At 46.5% G+C, this 18,490-nt stretch overlaps 1 protein-coding gene across 1 annotated transcript in view; it reads right to left on the bottom strand.

Annotated features, from left to right (window-relative positions):
• DNAAF8 (dynein axonemal assembly factor 8) overlaps positions 1–18,490 on the bottom strand; it is a 202,596-nt gene that overhangs the window by 68,915 nt on the left and 115,191 nt on the right. Inside the window, exons 18-20 of the mRNA XM_090024739.1 lie at positions 14,159–14,256; positions 9,524–9,678; positions 7,517–7,664 (exon numbers count right to left, since the gene is read on the bottom strand). Of these exons, the coding sequence (XP_089880865.1) occupies positions 7,517–7,664; positions 9,524–9,678; positions 14,159–14,256 (401 nt within the window). The remainder of the gene's footprint in view (positions 1–7,516; positions 7,665–9,523; positions 9,679–14,158; positions 14,257–18,490) is intronic.

The raw sequence follows: 18,490 nt of genomic DNA, 5'->3' as shown, positions 1-18,490 counted from the left end.
TTTCTGTGGGTGATATTTTTAGGTGGAGCAATTGTATGGTTTGTACAGAAACAAGCAACCTTTTGGGTATCACAGTACCCTTCCTCAGGCCTCAAAACTACCAAAACACAATTTAGTGTTTTTTAATATTGAAATCAAAGCGATTTGACAAGATTAGCAGTTTCTACACTGGAGGGCTCAGCATTAAGCTGTCACCACTGGTCAGTCTTAAAGCACTGAAGGGTGACATAGAAGAGCCATTGGCAAGGTTATTCTGAGGATAAAAAAGACCCTTTGTTACTGTGAGTGGCAACCTTTTACCTTTCCAAAAACTTTCCTTGGAAAAGTTTCTGCATTGGAATTTCAACATAAATATAAACACTGCAAATATTGTCAGTGACCTTCTCAACGAGAACTGTTTGCTAGAGTTCCCTTAGGAAGAACAAAAAGCACACTTCTATAATGAGTTACTTTCCTAAGGAATTTAGGCAGTAGACAATAGAATGCTGTAATTACTCTGCCACAATTAATCAGTCCCATCTGAGCATGTTTTCAGAGAGTTTGTGTGATACTCACTGGCAAAAAGGAAATGAATCTGTTGAATTGTCATATCATTCTGAACCTCTAAATAGTCTCTCCCAATGTCACGCTTATGATTTATGGTTTTCCATTTTCAAGTATTGTATAGTGCACTATAAAAAACAAAGGCACTAATATGTGACAGAATCGTAATTCTCAAACTGGGGCAGTTACTGATAGGCATTGTATATTATCCAATACTCAAATAATGTATATATGCATAATGGAGCAATCTTGCAGCAAGAATGGTATTTTGAGTGAGGGGTAGGCCAATGAAGAATGGGAGACGTTATGGCCCAAACACAGGACTGTACAAGAAGGGGCAGGTTTTATACCCAGACTTGTTCTGTGGTCTGTACAAGTTCATTACCCTTCCACCACCCCTGTGCCTCAGTTTCTGCCTGTGTAAAATAGGCATAATAATATATCCTATCTCACTGGGCTGCTCTGAGGTTTAATTCAATAAAGATTAAATCCTATTTCATTTTACATGCCTAAATGGCCACTTAACTGCAGTATGGTCACTTGCACACAATGGGGGATTCAGTTTTGCCCTGTGCATGTATTACTTGAAGCTGGTCCATTACATCTTGCATGTAATATAAAACTGCCTATGAAATCTTGTATGACAGCACTGGGAGAGCCCCAGCCCTCTGACAGCAGAGCCATAAACTAGAACTAGGGTGCCTAACCTTGAAGTCTACATGTAGTTCACTGAGCCACACATCCTACAGCTTGTCTCCCTCTCTTGGCTGCCCTGTGGGTCAACTTCTAGGGAAAGGTTATAGAGGTATTTGGGTAATGGCTAGTTTGTGGCCTGGTGGTTAGGACACTTTACTGAGAAGCAGGACAGATAGGTTCAAACCTCTTCTGCATGAAGGGGCCCAGAACCCAAACCTCTGACTCTCTGGCCAAGAGCCCTTACCACTAGGTTGCTGGACTAAAACAAGGGTAGCCAACTTGAGGCATATGTGCCACAAGTGGCACAGGCACACTGTGTGTGACATGCATCAAATCAGGGATATGACAAGCAGCACAGTGTCAGATAATGCAGGAAGCAGAGAGCAGATCAGCAGATGGGGTAGGGAGCACAGTGTAGGAAACACAGTAGCAGATTGGGCAGAAGGGGAAGGGAGTAGCACTTGGGGAAGATCTGGAGCTAATTTGTAGCATGCCTGTCGAAAAGGTTAGCCCTTACTGGTCTAGAAAGTAGGACGGTTTTCTTCCTTTTGCACTGTTGGTTTCTTTGTAACTAGAGTTTCAGGACCTACACAGCCTTACATGCAGGGCCAGATAAACCCTTTAGTGTGCCCTAGGCAAACAAACTCATGGGCCCTGGGCCAGTTGAGACCGCCTTTGACACCCTAGCACCGCCACCCATGGGGAGCTGGGCTTGGAGCTGCTGCTAGGAAGCAGCTGGTGCCAGATCAGCGAAGAGGAGGGGAAGGGAAAGGCAGGGAGGTGGATAGGGCCGCTCACACTGCTGCCATGGAGGGAAGGGCTAGGACCCCCTGCAGCTCAGGGCCCTAGGATTGTGCCTGGTTTGCCTGTGCTTTAGTCTGGCCCTATTTATATACAAATCTGGGTGCCTGCATTCCACACACAACTGTCCTGTTGGAGCACAGCACTACTGAGCACACTCAGTCTGCCTACATGGGCAAGTCTGAATCACAAACTGTGGGTAGATGCTGAAACCTACAATCACACAGCTGAGTCTGTCATTTAGGTTCATAAATAGGGTTACCATATGTCTAGGTTTTCCCAGATATGTCCTCTTTTTGGGTCTTCCCATCTCCATCCAGGCAATTTTTTGAAATTTGGAAAAACGTCTGGGATTTTCACAACTCTGCTGGGGGGAGCAGGGGGAGAGCAATTGGGGAGAGCAGCATGCAGACTAGCAAGGGGGCAGAGGGAGGGGTGCAGGTATACGTGTGTGTCTGTGTGGCAGGGGTGTGTGAGGCTGGGTGAGTGCCTGGCAGCTAGGGCTGGGTAGGGGGAGCAGGGGGGAGATGCCTGCTCCTCCAGCAGGGGAAGGGGTGGGGATGGGGGATGGGGCAGGGGGAGGAGAGGGGACTTTGATGGCCTTGGGGAACTCTGTGGCCAGGGGACAGCGCCTGTGTTTTCAGGGGGTACCATGCCAGGTTGCCTAGTGCAGTGCAGGAGTCCCAGCCCAGGCTGGGGGGTGCCACATGCCTCCCCTCCTCCTCCCTCCCACTTGTGCCGGGGTCTGACTTGCTCCATTGCTACCCACACAAATCAGAGCCATTGCGCTCCAGCCCAGTCAGCAGAGGGGCAGCTGGGGGACCTTCTGGCAGGGCTAGGGAGAGCAGGGGGCTGTAGGTCGGGCGTGAGGGGCACTGGCAGGGCTGGGGAGCTGTGGCTTGAGAGTGAGGGCATGGGGAGGAGGGCTTCTGGGTTGGGAGTGTGAGGCACTGGGAGTGCCAAGGGGCTGCGGGTTGGGAGTAAGGGGCACTGGCAGGGATGGCGGGCTGCAGGTCAGGAATGAGGAACAACAGCATGGCGTGATGGGGCAGGGAACTGCAGATGAGGAGTGAGAAGCATTGGCAGGGTCAGAGGTCTGTGCATCAGGAGTAAGGGGCAGCAGCAGGGACAGGGAGCTGCAGGTTGGGACTAAGGGTTACCATCATATCCGGGGGGGGCAAGGGACTGTGGGTCAGAAGTGATGGGCACCAGCAGGGCCAGGGGTTTGTGGGTTGGGAGTGAGGGGCAGCAGCAGGAACAGGGGGCTGCAGGTTAGGAGTGAAGAGCACTGGCAGTGTCAGAGGGCTGTGGGTTGGGAGTCAGGTCTCCCTCTAACAGTTGTCCTCTTTTTTGGAGCTGGAAATATATGAAACCTACTCATAAAGCAAAACTGGACTGAGCCCTAACTGTTTGTAAAGCACTTTGAAAGCCTTATCTAGACAAGGATAGAAAAGGGCAAAGGGTTACATTAGGGGTCGGAAACATTTTTGGCCATAGTGCCAAAACCACCCCTGAACCACTCCTTAACTTGGTGTGCCGGGGCAGACCATGGGGGAGCTGTGAGGGGCCTGACCCTTGCTGCTGGTGGCAGATACATGCTTACCTCTGGGCAGACAGTGGTCAGGGGCTGGGGTTGCACTGCCCTGGCCATCTCATCCTGCACCCTGAGGCACACGTGCAGTCGCTGCCAGCTCAGAGCCGGTAACCTGGCTCCAGAGCCTGGTGCAGCTGCTTCCAGCCTCCCAGCTGCAGCCAGCCCAGCCATGGAGCCTGGGCTACTCACAGCAGGGCTTGCAGCCTCCTGGCCACCTGCTCCGAGCAGCCTGGGCTACACAGCTGGTGGCAGCTGCCCAGAGTCCAGGCTGGCTATGGCATGCTGAGCAAAATGGCATCACATGCCAGACTCTGACAAGCATGCTAAGGGTTCCTGACCCCTGGGTTACATTATATCTGGTGTCATGTGGAAACCTAACGACCTAGATTTCCAAATTCCCGCCTTCAAATAGAGACCAGAATAAGAACAGCGACAAGCAAAAAAACCCTGTTTACTGTACAAATAATGACTACCAACATCAAAAAAATAAAGCATCTACTCTTCCACTGGTGTAAACCAGCATGGCTGCACTGGAGACAATGGAGTGATGCTGATTTACATTAGCTGAGTATCTTACCCATAGAATTGCCTGCTGCTGCATATACACATGAAGCAAGACCCAGATGTTACGAGCCAAGATTTTTTAATGTGCCTACAGTTAAGTTCCAAAGTCCTGATTTAGGCACATACATACGCGCCCTAATTTTCTGGATTCTAGGAATGCAGCAGCTCCCATTGCTCCAATGCAGTTGCTGCTCAGGGACAGATTTTTAAAGGATGTTAAGCACCTAGAGATACAGATAGATAATGAAAAGGATTTTCAAAAGCATCAAAGATAGGGGTTAGGAAAATAACTTGCTTATGTTGCTTTTATAAATCCTGCTAGGAACCTTTGTGTACCTTTCGGTGCTCAGCATTTTTGCCAAGGATTCTCTCCTGTCTGCTGACATGGGACAGAAGTCCTTTCTGTTTCTTTCCTCATCTAAGTGCATATCTCCACCTCTTCTCTTTACTACAGATTCTTATACTGTAGTCATCATTCAATAAAGCACTTCTCATGAGAGCACTAAGCAATGTGAGTGACATCAGTCTCATTTATTTCTTCATCCTCTCCCCTGGGGGAGAATGGTGGGAGAGGAAATGTTTGTTTTGCTTCTCACCAGGGTAAAGTAACCTGCACTGAACTCTGTTCTACTGTTGCTAGACTGTTTCCAGTACCTGAGGTAGCTCATTTGTAGCTTGCTATTAGAGGGATACAACACTGCAGTTTGTAATGTGCATATATTTTAAGTGTATGAGGAAGTGGAAAGCTACAGAGATGAGTTTTGCACTTAGTAATGAACAAAGTGAGATCTGTTGGTTTAATGTCTTCAAGAACAAGATCTATTCTCTAGATTTAGATGAAGTGCAAGTTTTAGCTCCTATACTCAGAAGTCTGTCCATATTTCTCCACAGATAAGAAAGAGAGAAAGAACCTGTGGGATGTCATGGTTGTGGAAGGAGCGGTCTCTCTTGCACAGTTAAGATCAATCACTTGAATTGTTCTTTATGTCAGGATAAAGTCCATGAATTGTACTTCATGTGCCAGAGAAAAGATTCGGAGTGATATGCTCATATAAATCTGAGTTGCTAAGCAGATGGTCTATTGTATTTTGCACCACTTGGAGATTTTATAGGTCATATAGCTTCACAAAGGCTTCCCAGTAAGAGAAAGGACATAAAGTACCAATTATGAAAGCACAACTCTGAAATGGATTATGGGGTCATAGTGGATAAATAACTTAATATGAACACTGTCATGTTGTGATGCCACTCTGGTATGGTAAAAGAAAGGAGCAGTGAGTGGAACTGAGAGGAGATTTTCCAGACTGATACTAGAATACTATGCACAGTATTGGTGTCTGTGTTTTAAAAAGGGCACTGAGAAATAGGAGAGGCTGCAGAAAATAGCCACAAATATTATTTTGGAGGCTTCAATGATTGTTTTACAATGAGAATTACAATAATTATTATTACAATAAGGAACTAACTCACTTGATCTAGCTTATCAAAAAATTGGAAGTGACTCAATTACAATAAACAAGTTCTTTCAAGGAGAGAAAATTCTAAATACTAGACAGCTCTTTAACCTAGTAGAGAAAGATAAAAAAACAACAGCTAGAAGTAAAGGCAGACAAATTCAAGCCAGAAACAAGTACAAATGACAACCTAGGTTGATTATTCTGCAACACAGTACCAAATGGTGGTAGCTGATTCATACATGTACATAGAGATGTGTGTCACTTAGTGAAGGCTAAGGTCAGGCTCTACCATTATGAACAGTTTTTCATAGCAAAAAGAAAAACTGGAGATGTATGAGGTATATTGTTCACTTGCACACCTTGAGCCTTTGACCAGAAATAACTGCCGTGTTTGAGCTGGCCCCACCTCTTCTTATGGCCCAACATCAAGGGGATAAAAAGTGATGCTCACTTCCTGCTCCTCCTGTACAAACACCCTTCTTCAGGCAGAGGGAGTATCTGCAGTTGGTTTCTAATGCAAACAGCAATTGGCTGGGGTGGATCCAGAGTGGGTGCAGTAGTGCAACTGAACCTCTGTTGGGCTTTCTTGTACATAAGCTCTTGGCACAGGGTCTGCATGGAGTCCTTGCTGCCATGTGGCTTCAGAGCCCAGAGGGCAAACATTGCCATCACCACTTGTCCTCTCAGTTTCCCTGCTGCTGAATTCAGCAAAGACAGTGAAAGAAAGGAAGGGCAGCATTCATCCCCTGGGCTCCAGTGCCAAGCGAGAACAGGGGATCTGGTCAGACCTTGCCCCAGTCATCTAGTGAGGTCAGGGCTCACAAGAGTCTGCACTGACAAGGCAATGAGCTCAGAGCTCAAGGCACAGTACAGCCATAGGGAGGGCTGCAACCCCCTTGCCCCATTCCTGGATTCACTACTTGCAACTGGAGAATCACCCTGCTGAATATGGCAAGTGAGCAATTCCCTTAGAGAGTGCTCTTTGTTGCTGAGGACTATGCCTCCTGCCTACCAGTGGAGAGGAAGGTAGGCCTCAACCACTGGAATTGGTCTTGTGGAACCTGGGTCCAAAGATACAGTCATGGACTTCCCCAGGATTAATAATTTCAATCTAGTTTCTTTCTCCCTTTGGGTCTGTATCTTAAAAAAGTAGCAGATGGAACATTTATTGTGTACATATTCCTCACTACAGCAGAAGAGGCACTGAGAGTGTCCATCAGATGCCAACATAGCCTTATTTCAAAAGGGACAGTTGTTGAACCCCAGCAAATGAGATGTAGACATGGCAAAAACCCGGTCATTCTCAAACAACTAAAAGAAAGAAAAAAATGCTGAGGACTGAAGATAATGAGTCAAGATGGTGGTTGCCCATGGCATCAACAATGGAGCACTGGCAAAAGAGTGGGGTAAAGGAGCACCAAGACACCTCCTCAACCTAAAGGTTAAGCAGTCATTCCTCTCCCATGGGAGGGTCAAAGGGAAGCAAAAATAGATAAAGAAAAAACATAAGCCAAACGAAGGCAATAGTTGAAGAGATTGGGTACAATAATCAATAAGAAAATACAAAGGCTGCAAATTCTGAGCAGTGAGATCTATTTCAGCCAAGTGGTTGAGAGGAATTGAAAAGCAAGAAGCATGCAACACCCTTTATCACTTCAACATGAAGCCACAAGGAATGTGCGTACCAGGGTGCACTCTCCAGGCACAGCTAAAGTAAAATTCTCCAGGCAAAGTCTCAGGGCATGAGACACAATCATTAGTCTGAATGCATATGCGGACAGTTACTCAAAGAATAATACAGAATGATGCATGCACAAATACTAACCGTTTTCTCTGAGGACCTGAGAAATAATGGCTTTACCTTTTATTAATGCAGGAACATGATAGCCAACATTCTCCTTTCTCAGCAGCAAAATCAGACAGTGCAAACGTGGTTCAGATGGAAATTCTTCTCTTGAGGAACTCCTATCAGGTGGACTTGAAATCTTTTTAGGGCGAAATATAGCCATCTAAAATTACAAAGTCAGTATTCTCAAACTGATAAATGTACAGATTAATATTTAATCTTCTCAATACACATGGACTGGTTTTCAGAGGTGCTGAAGTGCTGGGAGCAGCCAGTGATCCTCATCTCTGAAAAGTGGACCTTTTGTGCTCCATTGTGGATTTAGGAACCTACGCTCAGCATAGATTTGGACATTTGGGCTATAGCTTTTAGTTTGTAAGGATTTATTCTGTAAAGTGTTATTCAGAGGGAGACCTGAAGAAAATCAAGTAGAAAAAAGGGTCCTTGTGCGGCATTTTCTTGGTGAAACAGAAAATACAGCATTCTGGAAATTCATGTCCTCCCTTGGGCACACATGCCAACTCTTACTAGAGGATGTCTCCGTTAGTAAACAAAAGTCTCATTTGCTTTTCTGGGCATTTTGTTGGAGTAAGGTGTGTAGAATTAAGATCATTCTTGCATATCTTTGTTTTGATAAAAAAAGTCTCTACTAATAACAGTTACAATGTCAACTGCATTCTAATTCAGATACAACCAATATAATGGTATAAACAGCATCAGAATAAAGGCTGGCTGGAACACTTCTGGGAACAGCCTGACCATAAATATGAATACATACCTGTAGGAAACATTTGTATGCATAAGTGTACTAACTTAAGAAATATCTGTGAGGAACTACAATGCTATGTAGTCACTTATGGCCACCCCTCTGGTCATGAGGAATTCCCTCCTGATGACACTGTAATTGATTAGAAATCATATTTGTTTTCACAAAATTATGGCCTGATCCTACTCCCACTGAAATCAATTGCAACATTCACATTTGACTTCATTGGGAGCAGGACGTTCTCTGCTGGCAGGGACAGAAAGGGGTGGACGGAATGGGGGTTAATGGGATTTTCAAGCACAAGGAAAAATCATCTCTGAGAGCAACCAGTAGCACTGTTCATAAAAAAGGCATGTAGGGGAACCTGAGAGCTGGCTGGCTAGTGAAGAGGTAATGAGTTTCCTTGAGAATAGTTACTGGAGGGGTGTCAGCTCACGCATTCTTGGGGTGAGAAGACAATAGCACAGAGTTCACCCAAGGATACTGAATGTTACCATTGCAGCCCCAGTCTGAAGCACACTTATCATTGTAGAAAACAGTTTCCCATTAGCAAGCACATGGTATTCATTGTCCCATTTGGTTTTGGGTGGAATAATAAAATGGCACAGTGCAGAAATCCCAGTGTTCTCCCATCGTTTTCTATGAGCACATGTTGTGCTAAGAACTTTAGCCTCAGTGTTAAAGCTTGCCATCTCTGTGATCACAGAAGAAGAGTAACTGAAATAATCAGTTTAAAATAAGGCAAGGCCAACTAATTAGAATATCTGTACTCTTTTCAGAAGTCTCAGTTTCACCTGGGACTGAATTCTAAACTGGGTTTGTCAATACAGTCATTCCAAATTAGGAATCAGCTGTTGAAAAAGTCGTCTCTCCAAGATGAAACGCCACATTGGTAACATGAAGCCTTAAGGGTTGTGATTTTTAAAACACTGCTCTCTGGGATGAAAAAGTGATGGCTTTGGGATATTTGTATAATAACCCTGTTTTACCAGGTGGCAGCATCATGATGTAAGGTAAATGCTGTTATTTGACATCGTAACAATCGCATTGCATCAGCCCCAAATAAATATATATTAGCATGCTTTGGCTATACTGAAAGCCCAATCTTCAGGGGTCGGAACAGCCGTATCTCAAAATCAGGCTCAAATTCTTTACAAAGATCAGGATTGTAGGTTTTAGCTGGAGAACTACTGGAAATGCTCAATTTACATATTTAGTATCTGAAAAGAATTGTCCTGATAATCCTTGTCCCGTACCTGACTTGTTGTCATGCGAAGCACAATGGCTTGTTTAAGTGAAAGCCGCAGCTGCCTGATTCCCTGCAGAATAAACCCTCTCTGAGTGCAAGTTGAAATCACATCAGCGTATGCATGAGGAGGAATAGTAGGTGAGACCACCAAAATGACATCTCCTAGATCAAAACAAAGGTGAGAAGGGCATCAAGTAATTTTAACAGAATCTATGCTTCCTTTGTAGGTGCCAGCCCAACTTGAATACCACCCTAAGGTGTACACAGACGATCATGGATGTGTGTAATGCAGCACTGCAGACCTGTCTGAGGCACTGCACACCACACATGCAGGTGTTCTCTGCACTGCTAATTTACAGTGTGTGTGGGGGAGGGGAGGGGAGTTGACCCCAGGAGTGCGCGGGGAACTCCCAGGGGACAAGTAGCGGTGGCATTGCTACCCATATCCACAAAAACCCATACAGCTCCCCACAAACCCCAGGGGGCAAGACTTCTGGTCCCAAGGTAGTGACCGGGGTGAGGCACCTGTCAAGGGGCGGGACTACCCTTGCAGCCCATGACAGCTCACCAAAACTCATTAAGTGGGCCTCCACTTAATAATTGTCTGCCCCGGTATATACAGTAATTATAGTTTGGCCATTGAGCCTAGCAGTCCTCTCTACTATGGTCAGAGGCAGCAAATCCTTTTGCTCTCTCCAAAGGAGTAGTAGTGGATTTGGGATTGTGTGAATCGAGCATTTCTGATATATCTTACTTCCAGGTTGAAAGGCAACTCCAGAGAAAGGAAATGAGGGGTGTTAGACCTTTGTAGGGCCATGGGTAGGAGAAGAGAAAAATGCCCTTGCACTGAAAGGAAGAAATTAAATTGTAAAAGAAAAAAAGGGCTAAGAGAATAGATGAGACCAAAAGCAAGAGTGAGGGAGAGAATGGGAGTGGGAAGTGGAAAAGAAAGGGAAAATGACAATAGAAAATAAGGCCTACACTCACTGATGGGGGGGGCTGTGGTGGTTCTGTCAGTTTGGGGGTGGAGTCCATGAGAGCTGGTTGTTGCTGATGGAATGAATCAAATTTTGCCAATTTCATCATTTTTTATGGCTACTACTGAATTGTGGCATATGGACTGCTGAAGTGCACCCTTCTATGTTCCATATATGCTTGTTGGACTCAAGAAGTTTAACCCAAGCTTTGTCGTTGAAATGAGTTGATGCATTGTGATTCCTGAAAGAGAAGCTGAAGATCTTATCTGGGAGAAGCCAGCATGTACTAGGGAGAGGAACCATTATGGTTCTTCAATGAAGTCTCTGGTAGCCCCCCTGGGAGACAAACTCCTGTACAGTCTGCAGTGCGAGTGCACTTCTGGTCCCAATTACAGTAATCACAGCTTTATTGAAGCAACGCTGACGTACTTGTTAATTTCAGTCACCAATATGTTCCAAATTAGGCTGTTATTTTTTTCTTTAAAAATAGGGGTGGGCCCGATATGTGTCTTTACCATTTATATGCCTGAAATTTGACATCTCATATACAATAGGCCCAGCATGAGATTTAAACTGGTTTTGAGCCTGCAAAACCAAATCCTTACTGCAACTTGCAAAGCCCTAAGAATTGCGTTTCCTGTCTCCAGCTTCTAGGTTAATTGTTCTTTCTCTCTCATTTCAGAACAGAGTTGCATTGATGGTAAGGAAATAGGAAAGTTCAGGGGACAGGAAAGAGAATGGCAAAGCCATGTGCTGCAAAGTTATTGGTGCAAATCTGGTAAAGGCTAGTAGTGAGCCATCTGAAAATTACCATCTGAAGGCTGCTCAGTGGCTAAAACTAAATGAGTTGCATGGGTCTCCGCTGACTTTCGGGGGACAGATGTCCATATCTCAAAGTCTAGAACCACAGGTGATTTAAATAAGCCTTGTTAGGAGTTTCAGCAAAGAGACCAGGAAACAGAGATGAAAGTACTTTCTCATTCTATGACATGATCTCTTTGTAGTCAGGGTATATTTTCAAGGTACTCTAAAAGAACTCTGTAAACAGCTGATGTGCTGTATAGGATGTCTACTCAGTCCACCCTCCTGGCCAGTTATGGAGACAACATTGTTTAATGATTGATTACAGAAAAGAGCTGGAAGTCCAAAAGCCTAAGAGTCTAGTGCAGGGGAGGGCAATTATTTTGGCTGGAGGGCCACTTAATGAGTTTTGGCAAGCTGTCAAGGGCTGCAAGGGTAGCCCTGCCCCTTGACAGGTACCCTACCCCCCGGTTGCCATCTTGGGCCTGGAAGTCCCACCCCCTAAACCCTGACCTTTGCTACCAGAAGTCTCTCCCTTTGCCCCCAGAAGTACTCCTTTTGGGAAAGGGGTTTGCCATCTCAGAACCAGAAAAAAACCCAATTTATATACAAAAAATAAAATGTCAACAATAAATTATTTTATTTTTAAAAGATATTTTTGTCCTGATTTGTGTGTGTTTGCATTGTGTATACAGAGATGATTGCAGCCAGTCAGCACCCACCCAGCTACAGCCCCGGAGCCCATGCAGCCTGCAGCACCTCCCTGCCACTGTCAAAAGCATGCAGCCCCAGCATGCCCTGTGCCTGCTCTGGACTCACCCTGGCAGGAGTAGATCAGCCAGACTGTGCACACAGCCCTCACCTGGTCCCTGCCCCACTGCCCACCCGTGGTGCACCCTGCCACCCCCGGGTCATGCAGTGGGGGCTGGGGTGGCTCCGTGCTGGACTGTCTATCTAGGCAGCCCAGGCGGCAGCAGCTGCTAGCCCCAGCCCTGTGGTACTGGATGGGAACTGCATACAGCCCCAATCCACCACATGCCTGCTGCAGACTCGCCTGCTGATGCTGAACAGCTGCAGCAATACCAGCAGTGGTGGGATAGAAGCGTGCTTGGCATGGGAGAAAAGCAGCTCCTCCCCCCCACCGCTGCCCAGTGCTTCCTGCAGCAGCTGTACAGAGCCCGTGCTGGGCTGCCCTGTGGCTCCTCTGTGCTGCCCCGCTGAGCAGTTCAGAGGCAGTGGTGACAGGAGTGGAGCCACAGGGCAGCCCAGCATGACTTCCACACGGCTACTGCAGGAAGTGCTGGGCAGTGGGGTGGGGGAGGGGCAGCTCTTCCCCCAGGCTGAGCACACTTCTGCCCTGCTGGTGCTGCTGTTGCTGCAGCTGTTCAGTGTTAGTAGGCAAGTCCGCAACAGGCACGGGGTGGGTCGGGGCTACAAGCAGGTCCTCACTGGTACTGTGGGGCTGGGGACAGTGGCGGCAGTGCCAGGAAGGAGCTGCTGTTGCCTGGGCTGCCTAGAAAGGCAGTTCAGCTGTGGAGCCACCCCAGCCCTGCTGTGTGCCCAGGCGATGGCAGGACGTGCCACAATGAGATGGTGCCTAGGCCAGGCAGGACTGAGGGACCCGTCGATGGCTGGACAAAGTCCCTCCATGGGCCAAATCCAGCCCGCGGCTCATATTTTGCCCACCCCTGGTATAAACCCTCCTCAGGAGTAAAGAGTTTTTCAGCAGACAGGCTTTTGTTTTCCTACTTCATAACTTGCTGCCACATCACTCTGCCATGGAGCACAGGGTCAGCTGTTAAGCAGGACTGAAGAAACTGGGAGCCTCATCTGTAAGTTAAAAGGGCACTTTGGGAAGGGAGAGGAGCCATGCAGGAGTTCCTTAATACTAGCTGCTCCCTGTGCTTCCTTCCAAAAAGGTAGAAGCCCTAAGTTCTGCTACTAGACAGTGGGTGGGGCACTTGAGCAGCCCTCCTTTCCCTTCTATAATGCTGAGCTGAGGGGGCTGTGGCCGGGCCCCAACAAGATGCTCTGATTAGGGGAGGGGTTCTGCCCCCCCACCCCGCCTTGGTAACAGAGCATTAATGCTGTTATCAGCATTTGACACTCCATCAGAAAACAAAGCCTCTCTCATTAGTTCAAGCTCTTCTTAAACAACTTTTTCCAAGGAAGGGAGGGCTGCTCTAGTGCTCCACCCACTCTTGTCCATAGGCAAAGAAATAAGCTGGCAAGGCTTCTCCCCTGTGCCTGTTCTCAAGCATGCTGGAGATAAAGTACTCCTCCAAGCATCTTCACAGGTATACTTGTTTGGAGTGTACTACAGGCACAGGTGAGCAGGGAATTTTTGCTGCTGTCCTAGCTGGAATATGTTGCCACTGTAATATAGAGAAGCCCAGAGAAGTCAGGATCATTTAGACCCACAACCTATGTGATGTAATTATATCCCTCCCCTGAAGAGGACTGGTAGCTGATAAAGTCAGGTAGACACAGAGCTCTAAGCTACTGTTAGTCCTCTATAGAACTGTTTTATCACCTTAATAAAGGTTTTTCTGCTTTAAGTATCATTGAGCATGGTCTGGGATGTCCGTAGGATCCAGAATTCTAATAGTTTTTAACAGAGGGAGGGCAGATTTAGTCACAATACTTCAATGCTACTTCATATTGAATAAAATGAGCTTCCTCTTTCATTGCAAGCAATTGATTCTCAGCTCTTTTCTCCCTGGCCTGGACATAGTGATGAGGAATACAATAGGAGAGAAACCCATGGACATGAGGGACAGGAGTAAGATAAAAACAACACTTCTGCCAGACTGAAGGACCCTAGACCACATATGCAACCACAAAGTTTGCTCTCTATAGATCACCTTTGGTGGTCGAGACAAGTGTTGTTGGAGCACTGGATGGTGCCTTGCCCTGCAGATCATCCCATTCTTCTGTTCTGCATGATGAAGGACTCTGAGGCCTAAGGAAAATCAACACTAGTATTGAAAACTGTTAAAAGCAGATGCAGGCAGTGACTCTGAATTTCTCGAAACCCCCCCCAAAACAGAGGCTGCTTCCGTGAAAGTGCTTTATGGGAAGTGCCGTTTCAATCCCTTATCCATGGCATCAGTGTGTTGGTGGTTTTGTTCAAAGACTGAATGTCTTTTTATAGTATTCCTTTTGGGACTCCCTCTGGTCAATGAAAAGTGTCTAATGCAATGTAGTAAATTTGATAAGAAAATTTAGGAACTAACAAACATGTTGGGCTATATCTTAAGTATTCTTCCCATGTGGTGAGATTTCAAATCTGCTATTCATATTTAAAATGTTTGATTAGATCAGAATTGGGCACAAATGGTTTCAAAGTGATTATAAATGGGGTCTGGCAGTGATGAGCAAAGGCACTGAAATATCAGTATTCCTTCATTCTGAAAGGAACGAATTATAGCAGGGTGAGTACAAGTTGTGGTCTTCAAGGCCAAGGGACTGACAACAATGCAAACTGCAATCTGTGAATCAGCTGGACAAGTCTGTTAAGAACAGACTGCTAAAGCATGCCTGCCTGCTCTCCTTTGCTTGAGTGGTCTGGAATACGTACTGCTTGCTCTCTGGGACAAGGAGTTGTTGGTGTTTTTCCCCTGCAAAATGAAGTGACTGTGTGATGATCTGAGCTTCGAGACATGGATTATATTTCAGCCAGCAAAGCACTGGAGCAAAATGTCAGAGTCAGGGAAAGACAAGTGCTTATCCACAAAGTTGCACCCCTTTTACTTTGGCCATGCTCACTCAGGCTAGGAACAGACATTGCATTTACCTCTGGATAAGTTGTGCCTGTGTTTGTCCTAAAACAAAAATGGGATTGGTGTGTATACACATCACACTTCTAACCAGGTTTTTGTGAGCACCTGAATACAGTGCCATTTTTTTGCTATTGATTCAGTGATGCAATTCCAGAATAACTGTACAGTCATACTTTGTAAGAACCTGGGATAAATGGTTATTACCTCTTATCCAGGAAGATTTTTTAGAATTTATCCCAGGACAATGGATGAGGCATCTGTAAAACTGCACTTTGTCCTGGGATAAATGGCTTGTCCCAGGATAAATGTGACATCTGTTTGCATCCTAAGAAGAGAAAAATATGTCCAATGTGTCAGAGGAAAAAGATGAGTTCCCATCCCCAAAAAAGAACCTTTGCCAAATAGATTTTTTAAAGATTTAAATCAAAACTATCATTAGCTTCACTGTTAAAGATCGTACAGACTGAGCTCTATCAAATACCACTACAGAAAAATAACCCTGAAGGTGATTGGAAATGGATACAGTGTGAGACCCACTACAGAACTGGCAGCACAAGCTGTATCCTGATACTGCAGCAACCATGTGCCACACTGCACTGCTCAGACAAGGGGAGCACTCTGCTTCTCATCTCCCTGTCAATGTTTTATGGGCCTGATTCACCTTCATCATGGCTTGGTGTCTGGCAATGGCAGGGACCAATCATTTAAACAAAGAAGGAGAATCTGTTTTCCAGACCTGTGTGGTTTATGTCTTTGGCTGTCAGGGGATCTGCAAGCATGTTGGGGAAGGGAGTAGTTTCATGCTAAATTTATTCTCAATAGAAAAGCTGCAGAGATAGACTGTGTGCACACAGCTAAAGTGTCCTTTTGACACCTACAAAAGGATGGAGGACTGGATCCACCTCCAAGGAGGAATACTCTGCACTGGTCCGGACCTGCAGGGTGCAAACCAGGAAAGCTAAGACTGTGACTGAACTCCAACTAACTACAAGTATCAAGGACAATAAAAAGTCCTTTTTTAGATATGTGGAGAGCCGGAGGAAAAGCAAGGGCAACACTGGATCCCTGCTAAACCTGATGGGACAACGGAGAACAGATGCCCAGGAAAAAGCCAACTTGCTAAATGGGTACTTTGGGCCTTCAATCTGGTATCCCATGATCACCTCTTTCACCAGTACCATGGGATGCCTCCGCCCATTATGGGACAGGGAGGCCTGGGTGAGGGAGATTTCTTACCCTCCATCAATGCTGACCTTATGAAGGAACACCTTGAGAGGCTGGACACCTTCAAGTCAGCTGGCCCTGACTGGTTACAGCTCAGGGTACTCAAGGAGCTGGCTAGCATCATAGCTCAGCCCCTGGCATGGATCTTCAAGAACTCCTGGTGCTCTGGTGAAGTGCCTGAAGACTGGAAGAAGGCCAATGTGGTACCTATCTTCAAGAAAAGGAGGAAAGTGGATCTGGCAAACTATAGGCCCATCAGCCTGACCTCTATCCCAGAGTAAGATCTTAGAAAAGATTATCAAAGAGGCCATTCTTAACAGACTGGCCAATGGCGACATCCTGAAGGATAGCCAGCACAGGTTTGTTGCAGGTAGGTCTTGCTTGACCAATCTTATTTCCTTTTATGACCAGGTGACCTATCACCTTGACAAGGGAGAGGAGATTGATGTCATATATCTTGACTTCAAAAAAGCCTTCGATCTGGTATCCCATGATCACTTCTTGGCAAAACTGGCCAACTGTGGCCCCAGCTTCACCACGATCCACTGGCTGGGGAATTGACTCCGTGGTTGGAAGTCAATTGTCATGGTGCCCTGTGAACAGTGGGGTCCCTCATGGCTCTGTCCTTGGGCCAATACTATTCAACATCTTCATTAATGATGTGGACATTGGTGTCAGAAATGGACTGGCCAAGTTCACTGATGACACCAAACTCTGGGGTAAAGTGTCCATAGCTGAGGACAGGAGGGTGATCCAGGCTGACCTTGACAGGCTCAGGAAATGGGTGGATGAGAACCTGATGGTGTTTAACACTGAAAAATTCAATTGAACTAATGAGAGAGGCTTTGTTTTCTGATAGAGTGTTAAATGCTGATAACAGAGCTGATAAATGCTCTATTACCAAGTGGGGGTGGGGGGTGCAGAACCCCACCCTAATCAGAGCATCTTTTTGGGCTCTGGCCACACACCCCTCAGCTCAGCATTATGAAAAAGAATGGAGGGCTGCTCTAGCGCCCCCTGGCTTCTAGCCTGAGGCACAGCAGGCATGTGCCTGAATTTCCTTAATCCAGAGGGGATGTCTACACGGTTACAAACTGGTTCAGCCTAGCCAGGTTAGGCTAACCTGCAAAGATTTAATCAATTCAGGCTCAGGCTTTTTGAATGTCTGTCCCTAGCCCTAGAGTGAGCTAGGAAGAGCATAAACCTAGTAAAATCAATCTGCTTAATTGCATGTCCCAGTCTTACTCATGCCAACAGATTCTAAGTCAGCTGACCAACATTTTGTGCCTTCCTGGCAACTGTGTCTCATTGACCCTGATCACAGCCCTGTTAGCCTAATCAGAGCCTCCCAGTGTTTATCACACCTTAAAAGCAGTAATCATGACCTTCAGACACCCCCACAGTCACAACCATGCCTCAAAGGCCTTACTCTGTTTCACATACCAGTGCTTCTGACCCTATCTTCAGATCCAGTCACCCAGGCACCTGGTCCTGGCAGGGCTGCTCTAGCTCATGAGGTCCCAGATCCTGGTAAAGCTGCTGTTTCTCCATTCTAATCCACCAGGTCCCAGGCCCTTGCAGGGCTTCTTCAACCTATGAACTGCTAGATTTCTATTTACTCATCCCATAGGCCCCTGCAGGGCTCCACACTTCTATATACTTCTATAGCAGGAGTTCTCAATCCCTGGACCACAGCCCAGTGCTGGGCCACAGCAGGTCAACTGCCAGTCCGCAGCATGGTTGGCTACCAGACCAGAAGTGGCCATGGACTGGCAAACTGTGGACCCCCCAGAACAGAGTGAATATGCCATGGCTTCTTCTGCAGGGCCCACAGCAGTGCAGGGTTTGGCCTGCTCCCCCGCCTGAGAAGTGGAGGTATTCTTACCTGTCTGCTGGCCAGAAATTTTGGCCATGGTCAGCTGTGACTGCTGGGCTGTGGCCACTTCTGGGCTGTGGTATGCCAGGCCATGGCATAAAAACTTTGGGAACCCCTGCTCTATAGAATGGATTGCCTCCCAGGCACTGCACCCTGGCTTCCACCACTCCTGTAGCCACAATCCAGTTTTCATTCTAGCAAAAACTCTTCTCTCCAAAGAGGCGAGGGCCAGACTGAGGCTGTAGCTCAGGGTCTTAGCTTATATTGCCCAGGAGCACCACTGCCTCGGGTCACATGTGTCCAACCCAGGACAG

Source organism: Crocodylus siamensis, chromosome 12 (assembly GCF_052110815.1).
Source record: "Crocodylus siamensis isolate JL-2025a chromosome 12, ASM5211081v1, whole genome shotgun sequence".
NCBI classification, from domain to species: Eukaryota; Metazoa; Chordata; order Crocodylia; family Crocodylidae; genus Crocodylus; species Crocodylus siamensis.
Note: the sequence above shows the minus strand (reverse complement) of the source record. Positions and strands in the feature narration are given on the sequence as shown.